The sequence below is a fragment of the Melospiza georgiana genome, chromosome 6 (genome assembly GCF_028018845.1).
Source record: "Melospiza georgiana isolate bMelGeo1 chromosome 6, bMelGeo1.pri, whole genome shotgun sequence".
In the NCBI taxonomy this organism is placed as follows: domain Eukaryota; kingdom Metazoa; phylum Chordata; class Aves; order Passeriformes; family Passerellidae; genus Melospiza; species Melospiza georgiana.
Genome location: NC_080435.1, coordinates 49,088,855 through 49,103,935, shown reverse-complemented (window position 1 = coordinate 49,103,935; position 15,081 = coordinate 49,088,855). Strand labels below are relative to the sequence as shown.

General features: G+C 34.1%; 1 protein-coding gene across 5 annotated transcripts in view; it reads right to left on the bottom strand.

Moving 5' to 3' along the window:
* Nucleotides 1-937: 937 nt before the first annotated feature.
* The window catches only part of PPP4R4 (protein phosphatase 4 regulatory subunit 4), a 57,549-nt gene continuing 43,405 nt past the window's right edge, over nt 938-15,081 (bottom strand). For all 5 annotated transcript variants that reach the window (XM_058025787.1, XM_058025788.1, XM_058025789.1 and 2 more), the window contains 11 exons: nt 14,809-14,991; nt 13,989-14,094; nt 13,080-13,227; nt 12,434-12,578; nt 11,526-11,567; nt 9,403-9,478; nt 8,900-8,980; nt 8,478-8,571; nt 7,973-8,043; nt 7,075-7,210; nt 938-2,119 (listed from right to left, as the gene is read on the bottom strand). In XM_058025787.1, the coding sequence (XP_057881770.1) occupies nt 2,095-2,119; nt 7,075-7,210; nt 7,973-8,043; nt 8,478-8,571; nt 8,900-8,980; nt 9,403-9,478; nt 11,526-11,567; nt 12,434-12,578; nt 13,080-13,227; nt 13,989-14,094; nt 14,809-14,991 (1,107 nt within the window). In that variant the 3' untranslated portion in view covers nt 938-2,094. The remainder of the gene's footprint in view (nt 2,120-7,074; nt 7,211-7,972; nt 8,044-8,477; nt 8,572-8,899; nt 8,981-9,402; nt 9,479-11,525; nt 11,568-12,433; nt 12,579-13,079; nt 13,228-13,988; nt 14,095-14,808; nt 14,992-15,081) is intronic.

Genomic DNA, 15,081 nt, shown 5'->3' with positions numbered 1-15,081 from the left:
CACTTGTCTATATGAAAAACAACAAATGCAACTGCACAGCTGACCTTCAGCTGTTATTCCAGCAGGTATAAACAGTGCTCTGAAGGGTTCAAATGCATTGGTGCTGTTTAACAGAACTAACCCAGAAGTAAGTGGCCCCTAAAAAGACTGCTTGGATGGAAGTCTGCAGTGCAAAGGAGTGATGAAAGTATGCACAAGACACCAGAGGTATTGCACAAGGAAAATGACCAGTCCAAAAATGTCTAAACAGAGCATTTCAAGATTACATTGAAAGAATTTCAGGTTATTGAGTAGAGCACATGTTATCAGCATTAAATAAGTCAGTTTAAAATGACAGACAGTGACAGCCAAGAAGGAACAAAAGACAGACTGCTTACAGAACTCATTACCTGCTTATTAAGGGGAGAAAGAGCTTTAATTTTCTGCACTTACTGGTTTGTTCTGCATTGCTCTGCAAGGCATGAAAAGAGCAAACACAGTGTTGAGTCCTGCTCTACAGCTGGCTACTGATGATCTGAGTTTGGTGCTGCCAAAGGTCACACTGAGAACAGCCTGGGTCTCCTGTGGCCCCCGGGGCAGCAGCTGTAGCTGGCACCTGGGCCAGCTGTGCCTGGGGAACTGGGGGTGTCTGCTTGCATCAGTGCAGAAGCCAGGAGGAGCCAGCCCAGGTCATCTGCACACCTCTATAATACTGAATGTTAAACATCATAAACTCAAAGAAGCTTTTAAAGAAATCTGTGATTTACAGGATCCTATCCCAGGCTGCAGAACAAACTGAAAAATTAAGTATTTCCAGAGAACCCAAATAATGCCTGTTGACTTAAGACAGAGAATACTGCTAAATCTAACTGAGGTATAGGAAGCTTAAGCATTCAGATAGTGCTTAATCCAAATAAACATTTTGTACTTCACACAAGACAGCACACACCCAGCATAATTAGTATTTTAAATAAATACCCTCCATAGCTAAGTGCTTTTATTCATTTTAATTATAAAAGATGCCCTGAGAATTTTTCTTTCAAGAACATGCATGTACAGCATTGTCCTAGGTTTTATTTTGAGTAAATCATCATTCATGTTTTTACATTATAAAAAGTAACCACACTCACATATGCATACACAGACCAGATTATCTTTATCATACACCAATAAATTTTAAAAACCATATATTTCTGATATCAATATATTTATGGTGCCTCCATTTTGAAAGAGAAGCTGACAATAGCTTCATAATCTCTCTCAATTATTGACATAAATAGAACTCTTCAAAATATGACTGCATGTTTTTCCACATAAATTTTGATAGAAACATTAGCATTAATACAAACAAATGCAGATGACATCACTGAACCATGACAGCTTGCAATAGCAGCTGATTAAAAACTAGATTCATTATTATAAATTATTAAAGTGAAAATACAATTTGAAATACTAAAATTAAAACAAGTATTTATACAACAAAACTTATGAAATACAGCTGTTTTTACATCATCTGGAGACATTTGCTTTAAACTGCTTTGAAACTTACATAGGATTTTTATGAACTTAGCACTTGTAAAAACATTAATTCCAAATTCACAGCACAATGCTTCAAAAGTCTATGTTTTTTTTTATAATGGTTCTGGACTTTGGTCTTAAATTAGGTTTGCAGATTCTTTAAAATGTGGGATTCCTTTTTCATATTCATAACAATTCCTTCTATTTCTTCCTTAAAATATGGGAACTAAGGGTAGCTAAGATTGTAAAGAAGCCAATTAAATAATGTGCATTCTAAATCCAAGACTTCAAACTATAAAGGCCTAACTGAAGAAAACAAAATCTTCTCCATAGCTGCAGCGGTTAAGAGCACATAGCTGGAGTTATAGTTCATATAATTTCATTACAATGTTAGAATTCTGAAACCATTACATTGTTTATCAGAACATATTTTACAGCTTGGAATTTTATATAAAAGATTTATTTTAAATTTTTAACATTGCAGGATGCATTTTATTCAGTTCAGGCATTAGAGAGTCCCATCTGCTGCTCCCACCTTATGCCACCAGAACGTTGCTTCCTCCAGTCTCTGGTTCCCTCATTTTTCTGTCAGGTGATCTAGGAGTTTGATTTTCTGTTTTTTCTTCATATAAAAGAAGAAACACACATAATATGTTGTTACTATATTACTAAATTGCATAACATATTAAACTGCTATTGTGCAGAACATTTTAACATAGCTCTTAACTGCTGTACTTTAAAAATTTTGAGCTGTTCTACTGCACCCAGTGAAAAAGCCAAATGGATATATTCTGAGGGCATTCTTCTCAAGAAGGGTGAAGTTCTCCACTCAGGTGTTTAGGGAAGTTCTTGTGGAGATGCATCTGAGTGAGATGATTAAGGTGGCACAAGCAGTCTATTAATGGCTACTTTTGGCTATGCCAAAAGTCTGGCACATTGCTCTGTGATTTCTAGCTGTTCTGTTGACCACAAGGTCATTTAGGTAATTTCTGGATTTTTCATGCCTTAATTTTTTAATCTTTACATATACTGTTTTCCGTTTCAAAGAGTTGTAGATGTCAATTAAAAACAATTTGTATCAGACAGAAATATTTCCAAGATGGGTGTAACTTTCAGAACTCTTGGAAAAACTAATTTCCTTTTATATTTTACACTATCATTTACAAATAACACAATATATTGTTCTGTTTCACTGCTTTAAAACTGCATATATGATATGATAATATATCAGTGCCAGGATACCTACTAGCTCCATCATAGAAATGAGACACAAAACACAAGCCAGTCCCACTGGAACTGGGAAGTTTCAGCATCTTAAATGCCATGATGAAAACATGATTAAAAACTGTAAGTAACCAACTCCAAATGTAGCAGATCAGTGGCAGAACTATTTCATCTTGTGCTTAACTTTCTAAGAAATTATATGACTAGATGAAAGACATTAGTTTAAGATACTTATCTTAAACATATAACTGGTACATGCATCAAACTGGATGTCTTATAGGTCAGTTGTGGGCATCTTATAAAATACTGATATTTATTTAGATTTATTGTTGCATTGAAATTAACTTACTAATAATAAATTAGAATTTTATAATAATAACTTAGAAAAATATTTTTATGCAACAATAAATCTACTCCCTCTTTTTAAAAGATGGAAAACCTGTACCACACATCCTTAAAGAAAGTTTTGATTAAAAGTGAAATAATATCAGCCAATATTTGTATGTCTATAGGAAAGATGCAAAATACTTAAATGCTATATATATATATATCTATGAAGTGGATCTATTCATTGACAAATCTATAAAGTTTCTAAATAGTTTTAAACAATTGCATGTTGAACCTTTTCAGTCATATTATAGCAATATAAACTCAAGCAAAACATCTTATATCTAACAATCTCATAAAACTGAAAACATTCAAAAGAATATAATAAAGCTACATGGCCTAATGATAGAAGATCAGACTGCTTGATAGAACACAGTGTTCATGATTTATGTCAATGTCTGCACTAGGATGATTCATGATCTAACTGGCAACTCTTCAACAGAAAGTCAGAAAAACTTCTCTGCTCTGCATATTAAACAAGATCTCTTGTGGGACAAAGTACACAACCAGTGCTTTTTCTGATTCTTTCCTTTCCATCAGGTACTTTAAGCAGGTAGTCTTCTCTTTGTGATTCCCTCATGAAGTTATATGGGTGCTGCTTTAGCATAATTCTGGCCTAAGTATTACCTAAGACCTAGCAACTGACCCCTACACTAAAACAATACTTCCTTGTCACCTGCTTGTGAGCACTGATCATGATTTACTATTTTTTTTCTTGCAGCTGTGTTATTTTCAAAAAGAGATAAAACTTTAATTGGCACATACTTGTGATCTAGTTCAAACTGAATGTTTGAATGCATGAGTGTGGTAAGAAAATACTTCAGTTCTCCACCAAAGTAACCCTGAGTTTTGAAAGTTTCCTAGAGCACTATCATATATTAAATCAGAAATTCTTCATCCCTGCAAACTGCACTATATTGTCAAAAGTGAATACTTGCCAATATTCTGTAGAGCAATTTTATGGGAAATATTAGGCTTAAGCAATTAAACAATATTTTATCCAATATATTGTTTATTTTAAACAATATATTTTAACATATACCACTTCAAACTACGAATCATTAATTTTATCTGCTTATACTTCAATTATTGTGTTACTGCCGACATATTTACTTAGAAAAAGAAACATTTTAGAAGTTACCCTACTCAAGCTGCAGAGCCAGGAAACTAAAAATTAGGTCTTGGCAGAATTGAGACGATCAGTGCAAATTTTAACGAGCATATACATGAATCTGCATGATGATACACTCTAAATAAACACTCATTATTGTTTTCTCACCTTAGTGAGTTTTCTGCCTTAGTCAGTCCACCAAAGGTGGTGCTCATTTGTGAGCATCAATCAATTGTACCTCTCACTGTACAATTGTCAAATTCTTCTCACAGAGTCATTTCTGTCAGCTGCTTATATATTTGGATATCATTTTTTTCCATCATCAAACTTAGAAAATAATGCTTCCTTGAAACTGATATTTTTGCTATTTTGTTGTTGTTTATTTTTAATTTAAGAGTGCATATATTTAGCACCAGGCCTGATTTCCTGAGTAAAAGATAAAAAAGTACAGCTAAACATGTGTGTGACTGAATGCATTTACCACCAGACATTCCTGTATCTCTATCTCTTAATATCTCCTCATAAAGCTGCTTCATTTTCTTATGAAAACAGTTCAGTATTGGGTCAGTTTACAAAAGAGAAGTTGAATCTACAGCACAGCAGACATTAGACCAGCTTGAGAGATGTCTTTTCCCATAAGAACGCAGAATACTAAAACTTATTCAGAACTAAATGTAGGACATCCTAAGCTTCCTCTTCTTTTCCCAAAAATGGTTTTTTTTCCCCCTGATACATCCTCTTTAGCTTCTGACCCCATGCAGTTCAGGGACTTTCTGAACCAGACAAAGCACCCAGATCACTGTGTTTGATCAGATACCTACTTTCAAATTCTCTACTCTTAGGGTATTCGTTTGGGAATGGTACACAGAGATTCGAAGCTGTGTTTCTTACATCCCACTCTCCTAACTGAAGACAAAAGTGCAAACTGCTCTGTGTGAGCCTTTTCCTGTCCCTCTGTATTTAAACAAAAGATATCAGTTTTATTTTAAATGAAAGATAAAAAAACCTTTGGAAATTTGGAAATGTTTTATGTGATAAAAAAATAAGTTTAACTAACCTTTGCACCTCACGGCTTCATGAATATTAATCCATTCATTTTTTCCCAAATCCTTGTGGGACAGCAAGTAATTGGAATTTCTACAGATTGCTAAAAATATTTACAACATTTGAACTAATTTTCTGGCTTTTAAAGTGAGGAAAGGAGGCTTTCAGTGATTAGGGTGAAAGAAAATGAGGTTTTGAGCACACCTAATTTTTTAAACTATGTAGCACTCCATTACATTTTATGTTCTCAAGATAAATGCCCCATTTACTTTAGAGATAACTGAAAATGTCAGCATGTCTACTAATCTAACTGCTGACTTTGAAATGGTGCACTTTGAAATAAGTGACCCCCTAATGATCACCTACAGAAAGTCTGAAGTGCTGAGGGTAGTATTAAGAGAAGCCATTAGACGCTGGCAAAGACAGGGACAGAGGGCAAAGTGATTTGGCACCTTTAAGTACTATTCCTGTGAAGCCACTTACTTAACAGAGGCCATCTGCATTCACAACTTACCTTCCAACCTTCTCTACAAAATAAAAGCAGTTTTAAAAACTACAGGTCATTATGCAAGCTTGAGTTCATTCCAGAAAACAATTTATCTTGTACAGTGAAGACGGTAAAATTCCAGCAGAAAAAAAATCATATACACAAGGAGCTAAATGAATATTGTCCTGAGAATTTCTTATTTTGTTTGTTAAAGTTTTTAGTGTTTTATTTTGCAATTTAGTAATTTTATTAACTTAAAATCCTGACTAAAGCTTGGAAGATATTTTGGTTTATTTTTTAAAGGAAACTGAAAATACAGAAGTGGAAAAATGTGTTCATCCAGATATTTAATTCACCAAAACAGATCATCACTATTGTTTCCTCTCTCTACCTAGCAAACCAGTATAAGATGTTTTCTCTTTCCTATCTTAGCTTCCAGCTGTAGTTTCATTGTACATTGTACATTGAAGTCTGCTTTCCCAGACTCCCTTTCTTGCTGTAGCTGGCTCCTTCCAAGGCATTCTGCCTTGACTAAGAAGGCAAATCTCTGCTAGCAAAGAAAAGTCTCAGTTTGAGCCCACAAAATTGCAGCTAGTCCAATGACAGTAATTTAGTTATAGTGTAAAAGGAATCTGCAGGGAATTTGCTGCTAGAGTCTACAGGGATCTGGGTGAGTGTGTGTCACAGTGATTTTCTATGATTTACAGTTTTAGCACAGGAGCAAAAAATACATCTTTGATTTTGTTCTTGCAAAATGCTGAACAGCACTGGCTGATGTTTAAAGGAAAGCAGCCTGAAGGAGATGCCTAGCATTGATTTTTTGGTTTTTTGTAAATGGTAAGGCAAAGGAGTCAGCATTAATAACAAATACCAGTACCAGTTCATTGTAAGGCTCAAGATTCATAATGGAATTGTTACATAATGATAAAACATATACAAGTCCACAAAATGAAGGAAAATCAGAAACTAAATAGTCTAAAAATACTTCTATTTCTCCAACTACAGGCAGCCAAATCACTGTGACTGTAGTTATTACACATCAAAGGCACTAACCTTCACTTTTTCCCATTCCACCCTCTCAATTATATACCAGTGAATGCAAATATGTGCAGGAGAAACAATGTGAAAGACTAATTAGAAGGTAATGCCATCTGAGAAACAGTTACAATTACATACACCACATTTCTACCCTGCTATTTCAGTATTTCAAAATCCATGTGCAGAAGTATAATAAATACAGGCCTAATTTTTTTACTTGGCTCTTTTGAGTTCCCTTTGAAAATGTTACCCCTAGGCTCAGATTAACATCTTGTCAACAACTTACATGCTCATCCTTCGGGTCTGACTCTCCTTATTCCCATTGCTCTTCTGGTCAGCTGAGTTGAATAAGTTGCGAGAAGAGCTGGAAGGGAAGGCAGCATTCCCACTATTGCCAGCAGCATGAGTCCTGAAGGAGTCATCTGAAACACACAGGGGCAGCTTAGACAAAGAACTTTTTTGAAAATACTGCACAGAAAGTAAACAGAATAAGCTGTTTTTCCTGTGACAATAGTGGCTTATTGCCTATGGCACTAATCCCAAATTTTAATGGAATGGTTTTTACTTAATATTTCTTCAAGTATTTTTATTAAACAGTCCCACTAAATAACTGGAATACACATTTTCAAAGAAAATATTAATATATTTAATGTATGTAAAGAGTGTGATTTCTTAGGCCAAATTTTAGCTGCTTAAAATTTAGCTCTTTAATGTAATTTAACTGCCTAGTGGCTAATGGTAGTGAATTGAAAGACAGGTTTCTCTAGGAAGCCATTCATCTCAATCTTATCTTTAATCATCCAAACTCTTTAAAACTTAATGTACAGAACTCCAAACAGTAGTTTCTCTCTCTTAGTTCAGTAGAATTTTTACATAATATTCATTCTCATGTAAAATAGGTGGGGAAAAACTCAAAACTCAACCTTTTTATGATACCTGAAATTCCAACCAGGACATGACAAATTCAGTTTATTTTTTCTATTTTTAAATGTAAATTAAAACAAATATGTAGGGGGAAAAAAATCTGAAAAATACACTTACTAGACTAGCACTTAAATGCCCATATAAATTGGATACCTATTATTCTGTTTTCTTTAGGAGAATGATATCTTAGAGTATGCCTGCCTAATTGGGCCCTATTGGCAAAAAAACTGAAGTAAAACACATTCTAGTAACCTACTTACCACTAAAGGATAACATACAACTCTTTCCCATCCCTGGTACCGAAGATGTATATCCTGTAGCAGAACTTTTACTTTAAAAAACAAAGCAAAACAAAACCAAATTGGTTATTTCCGAAAGTGTTCCTCTCAATTATATCATCCTGCAGTTTAATAGTATTGGAGGTTATTTCTGAGTTTATATGAAGAAATTAAATGAGAAATTGTGCTGAAATGTCTTTAAGAAATATATGAAATTAGATTTAGCAATTCATATGGAAAATTACTTTTAATATATGATAAAAGGAGACATTTATTAACTTAAAAGGAATTCATAACCATTTCTAGGCCTCAGCATGCCTTAGATGTTTCTTCCTTCAGTTAATCAATTAAACAGAAAGCTGAAAACGTAAGTCACAACTCAGTGAGCACATTACAGCTTTCAGACATCCATGAGCATTCATTTCATAAGAGCTGACTATTAGCAAACATTTGCCTAGGAGGTAAGCAATGAAGATTATAAAGATACTTAGGGCACTTGTCTATGTTGCTGTATTTTGGATGCAGTACTTGAGTACTGAAAGATTGGCTTCGAACCAGCTTGGATTTTTTTTCTTCTTTGCCTAAAATTATAAAGAACATTTTTTAATATGAATATTACATTTCCTCAATAATTAAGAACACTTTAAAATATATTTTTCTGTCAATCTATGGTAAATGAAGGAACGAGATGATTTAAATACTTCAATTTAAAAAAATAAACCTTAAGTCACTATTTATATATTACAGAGTGAAACAAAACTAAAAACCATGGAAAATACATTCAGTTCTATCTTTTCCTCTGTGCAGTAGGTGTAACTTGGGTCCACAGATGTCAGCAGCATCTTTGCTGGGGTTTAATCTGATAATGTGAAATCAAAGTGTTTCAGTGAGTTTTTGAACTCTTCTTACCTGCTGATGTACCAGAAGAGCTTCCAGAAATAGAGAGATTGATACTTTTTGCCAACACTGATGATGTTTTACTGTCTCTACCTACAAAAAAACCAAAAAACAGTCCAGTAAAATCCCTTCCCTCTTAAAACTTAAATTTTTATAAAACAGTGGACATATCAGTCCTGGAGCAAAGAGTAATACTATCTAATCCAGTGCTACTAGCACTTCAGAAATACCACAGACAAGTACTTACACTATATCCCAAAATGAAAAATAACGGAGAACTAAAACTGTAATGTATTTTATTAATAAAGCCAAAATAAATATATGTGTTATTATCTATTATAAATAATATGAGGCCATTTTTCATAAACAACTTCATTAATACATAGAAACAATTTTTATATCCAATTTCTAAATCTCTGTTTATTGTATAAAGCGTCTCTTTCCTGCTCCTTTCTCTACTACCTTTGTAGAAGAGTAAAGCATGCATAAACATGTACACAAATAAACAAACTTACGTTTCTTTTCAAACATTTTATCATTAATATTTGTAGATCTTCCTTCATTTTTCTGCTTCTCTTTTTCTAATTGTTCCTAAAAGAATGAATAATTTTCTTAGATATTACCCAGGTAAAAGTAAATAAATGTGTTTCCAAGTAACAGTTCATTTCTACTCTCCTGCTCTACAATCCCTGATGAATATCCAGAGAACCAATTAAGTAATACAGAAAGAAATCAGGGTACATATCTCATTTTAAAACCACAATCTGAAGAAAGCTCAGAGAGTTGAAGTTCACATCTAGAACTTATAATTAAAATTATGCCTGGCTTTTGGCATTTTTTATATTCAAAAAGATACAGACATTGCCAGCTGGCAATGTAAAAATTTTCTGTAACACAGACACCCTGAAAACAGAACAGGCAACACTTTTATTTCATACAATTCAATGAAAATGTTTTTCTTAGATTTTAAGCTGTGTCACATATATTCAAACTTTATAAATATCTAAAATTAACATCTACAGTTGATAAATCTTCATGACAAAATCAACTATGTAAAATTGTTCAGGTTCATGGAATTTATTTGCCCTTCTGTGATACTACTCAGCCTAAAAATATATTCCATTTGATAAGTAGATATCACACCAGCTTCAAAAAACTATACAATATTAGCTAATATTCTACACCATTTTCACAATAAAAGTTAAGTGAACCATAACTGCTCTAATCTATATTTTTCATGTCATTCTAATTACTACCCAGTCAAGAAAAGAAAGAGGTAATTAATTCAGGTCAGGGTTGCTGGAAAATAGTTCCTACAAAATCAGCTACTAAAATGAAGGAAACTTACTAACATATTCAGTACTAAAATCTTTGGCAGTCAGATTTAAGTGGGTTGAATGGTTCTTCATCTCTTTGGGACTGCAACACGTCCCAGTTCCCTGTGTCCCTCCCAGGTTTCCCAAAAGCATCACAGACAGTGCTAATGAGGCCTTTGTGATACAGAAGGGTTGCACATATTAGTGGCCTATACCATAAAAATTCAGGTGCTTTTCTAAACTGCAGCTGTAGAAACAGGGTAAAAATTGATGTCATCATACAACACACAGTAGCACAGGAGGCTCTTTTGCACCAGGCATACACTTTCAGTATAAAAGCATTAACTGTATCTACCTGCAGACTGCCTGAGCCAAGTTCAAGACTTTGAGCTGAGTGTGTGTGTGCAGGTCTGAGAACCCAGCTGGCTCAGGACATTGAAGTGGAAGGAAATCTGTGGCTCAGGTATATTTGCTCATACTGACCTGCAATACCCATTGACATCAAAGTGGACCACAAAGGAGGAAACAAGGACATTTTTGGGACACTCCTGAATCTCTTCTGGTTCACTACAAAGAAGTTTATTTACTACAAGTCACAGGAACCATACTAACAATTGTAGGATCTTCTGAATCCTGTCAGCTGCTCAGCTTCTCCCACCTCAGGCTGGAGGGGAGGCAGAGACAGGAGGACTGCAGTGGTCTAATTTAGGCTTTGTGGAGATGAGATGAAGATATAAGCTGTGTGCTGAAGTGCCTACTGCACCTTTTGCTTTTCTCTCTTTCCTGGCTAATTGGAAAGCCTGTAACACAGAGCATTCTTTGGCTTCCTTAGGACAAAAGAAGTTACAAGATTAATTTCTTTGCCTTGGGAAGCTGTATGTGAACTCTGAGGTGTTTCATGGTCAGTTTATCATAATATACATGGTATTTCTCAAGAAACTCAAGTGTGCCTTTCTAATTGATACAGAAAAAAAATGTTCCATGTTACTTTGAAGGACTTAACCCTATTATAAAGTATAAAATGAAACCACAGAGAGATAATGAACCCATCGAGTCTCTCCAAAATACAAATTTCCCCTACACCTTAAAATTACTGCCTCCTTAATATGGAGCTAGAAACTATTTTAAAATAATGACAGCGTACTGATAAAATATACCATTTCCAAAAGGAGATGTTCTTGCCTTTCTTTTTCTTGATCCAATAAATCATTTTCGTAAAATCTTTTCTGAAACTTCAAAATAAAATCAATAAAAACAAAAATCACTACACGAAAATGGAAACTAAGAGTAGTTGGTAAGTATTAAAGTTAATAAGTACTTACAGCATCCACAGAGATCTCCATTCTGTCCAATTCTAACACTGTCTACAAAGAAAATTAAACCATTATTTATTATTACTCTACAGAATGTCATATCATGAAGTAAAGAATTGCCTTTTCTTCCTACATATTTGAAGCCTATGCTTTTATTTTTATGGCACAAATGCAGTTTAAAAGCATCAGAGAGTATTCTCTGAGCCCTGCTGAGACTCACAATGAATAGATTCACAGAATATCTGTATGGAAGTCAAAATACACTCAAGGAAGCACCACAGCAAGCATAGCTATGGCACAGGCATAGGAACCAAGACTGAAAAAAGCAACTCAGGAACCTGTGTCTAACTCAGAAGGTTCCACACAGGTGCTCACCCAGTCCCTCTCCTGCAGACTGGTCCTGTAAGGAAGCCATCTACTTGAGCTATTTCACTTCATGGTTTCTAAATTTGAGACTAAGCATGGACATCCCTGAAAGATGTACTTTTTTGAATATTCACCTTAAAAAGACATTTGTAGCATTTCAAAATCCTGCAAATGTTTTGTCTGTATATTGAAAAATATCTAGTCTAACAAGATATCTCTGTCTCACAAACCTGATGAGTTCTACTAGAATCAACATTCAATCTTTCTCTAGTCTTTTTATTTCATAAATGGTCATTGAGCCAAAATCCTGTATTTGAATCACTACAAAATAACTGCAATCTAAGTAACCAAGGAAACATTAACACTCCTGAAATTCACAGAACATACTATACTGCATCATCTTTTAATTGTTCAAAATTACATAATAGAGAATGGAATTTTTTATCTCCTGTTCTTACATTGAGAAAATCCACAGAAAGCATAACTTTAGTCATCTTAACTTTCAGTGATAAACCCAAGATTAAACACTGCTTAAAAAGAAAAATGCTTACTCTTTTCACAATAGTCAAGACATCTTTGTCTTTCTCTTGACAGAGAAGTTTCCTTATACATAATTCCAGCTGCTGAAGTAAATGTTTATCAGTGGGAATCTTCAGAGTAGATTTGACTTTTGGCAATAAACAGCATAGCTTCATTCTACAAAAAAAAAAAACCAAACAAACAACCCAAATATTCACTTTTTGATGCAGATGCTTAATACATATTATTAATTCTCAATGTATAACATGCTAGCATTTGACACAAAATAATTAGGTGGTCTTGTTTTTCAGAAGTGATTGTTGCTTATGTGTTGATTCCAGACATACTGTTTTCAAAAAGTCTCTACAGATCATGAATACAGACCATAAACATCTTTGGTTTGTCTGGGTTTCTTTTTAAATCTAGAAAAATAAGGAGACCTCTGGATTTTCCAAGTGATATGCACACCTAACTTTATCAGTTACCTACTGACCTGCTTCTGGGATTTTCTAACACCATTCCCACACTCCTCTGCATCTTTAGTACTGGTCATTCTGAAGGCTCTTTATGTTTTCACTCAAGTTCCATTATTTAAGTAAAACATAAAACTTTTAACAGTATTTCTTAATACATTATTTATAGCTTTTTTTCCTGTACACTGCTACATATTCTACATACCTGACATTTGCCACTGGGTCATGGGTAAGTTCAAGCACAGGTAAAAAGAAGTATTTACAGAAGAATGATTTTGAAAACAGTTCCATAATGAATTCACAAGTATCTAAAAAACGAAGTCTGTTCCAGTAACTTTTTCCTTGACCCAGTTCTGAAAAATAAAAATTTGCAGATATTATCTGTCAAGTTTTCAATGTCAGATAGAAAACATTTCACAGGCTGACCTTTGACTTAAAAGATGATAATCACAGACATCAAAAGACATATTCTCAGCCTATTTCAATTCTTTCTTTTAGTAAAAAACTAACATTCTAAATGCAATCAATTCTGTCAGTGAACACTTGAAAAAGCAAAAGAACAAGGGAACTAGCTACAGTGTTAACAAAGTCCTGTACGCCTTTCAAACCATGTCACAGAAATATCAAAATTACTGTGTAAACATCAAGGAATGTTAATGAAGATTGTTAAAACTCCTAAGCTATCTTTAAAACACACAGCATACACCAAAACATCAAATATAGGTGACTGATTAATAAATTAATTTCTGAGACTTATTATGCTGAAGTCTCTAGAGAATTTTACTTCTACAGCGGAACTCTGGTTTTTATATTGCTGCACCAACAATTTAGTAATTTTGGCTAAAAGAAGTAGGGCTGGAAAGGTCTTGGCATATTATCAGTTTCTGCATTGCCTCTTCCCCAAGCCCTTTCTATAAACTTATATAAGCTCCAGCTCTATTCCTCACATATGCACAGTACATTTTGCTGGTGATAATATGAGCAACTGAATGTCTTCCAAGCATAGTTCCTCCAATGATGGAAGGAAATTACACTGAATAAATGTAACTGTAAATAGATCTTCAGCCAAAACTAGCTTTCATTTCCCAGTAATGGAGGAAAGATCATCTCTTACGTTCGATCAGTTTCTGAATAACCTCGTGTCTCTGTTCCTGTTTGCGATTGTAGCGCAAATAAACGCACAGAGTCCGAGCAGCTGCTTTCTGCACTGGCAGCACATTCTTGAAAGAAATAAAGGAAACACAGTTAAATGTATCTGCAGGAGTATGACTAAAAACTTCTAGAGAATAAGAAAAAAAATAGCTAAAAAGCAGAGTAACTTTATAAATTTTAAAATAAATGTCATAATGCAAGACAGAATTAGGAAGTTTGGCCTATTCATGAAACACCTGCTTTTTTATTCCTTCTGCCCAATTTGTAGATTTAACTATTTCATAAGCACGTTAAAATATTCCATGTTTGCAAGGCACCTTCTGTATTGCAGATGTTAGAAATAAAATTCACATCATCTTCTTTTACAACAGTTTTACTCTTCAATTAACTCAGTAAAATTTCAGACTAGTAGCTCTAAATGAAAATTTACTTTAGAAATGCAGAGTTCTTTCATAAAGAACAAACACTAAGGTATGGAATCGGGAAAAAGAAGGCATATTTCAGAGGAAAAGGTTTTGATTTAACTAGAAACAAACTGATGATGAGCACAAGGAAATGAAGACGTCTTGGGGAGGAGGAAAACTGTCAATCCAAATTTTGCTCCTCAAATGGGGGTAAGTTTTCAGCAAAAAATCTCATAGAAATAATGACAGGGCTTGATATACCACATAAAAAGGATAGGAACTTAATATAACACAGGATGTACTACACAGAGCAAATATCCAGTGGTCTAACTTGCATTAACAAACCAAAACAAATGAGAAAGCAACAGGTGGGCTCACATTTGTCAAAATGATTGTCAACATCCTGTGAAGAAAACGGTAATAGATCTGATCACTTGATATGATATGAGGGAGACAAGCATATTTTTGCAGTAACTTCTCATGTGTTCTCCATTTTAAAGAAGTCGCTGCTCTCTGTTCTGCTGTTGTTAATGCAGGAATCAAGTCAGGAATAGAGAGTAACTAGAAACAGAAAGATAAATAATAATTTTACATTTTCAAGCTGTGTGTCTTGTCACTATACTTGAAAAGAAAATCACAACAATAGAAGAA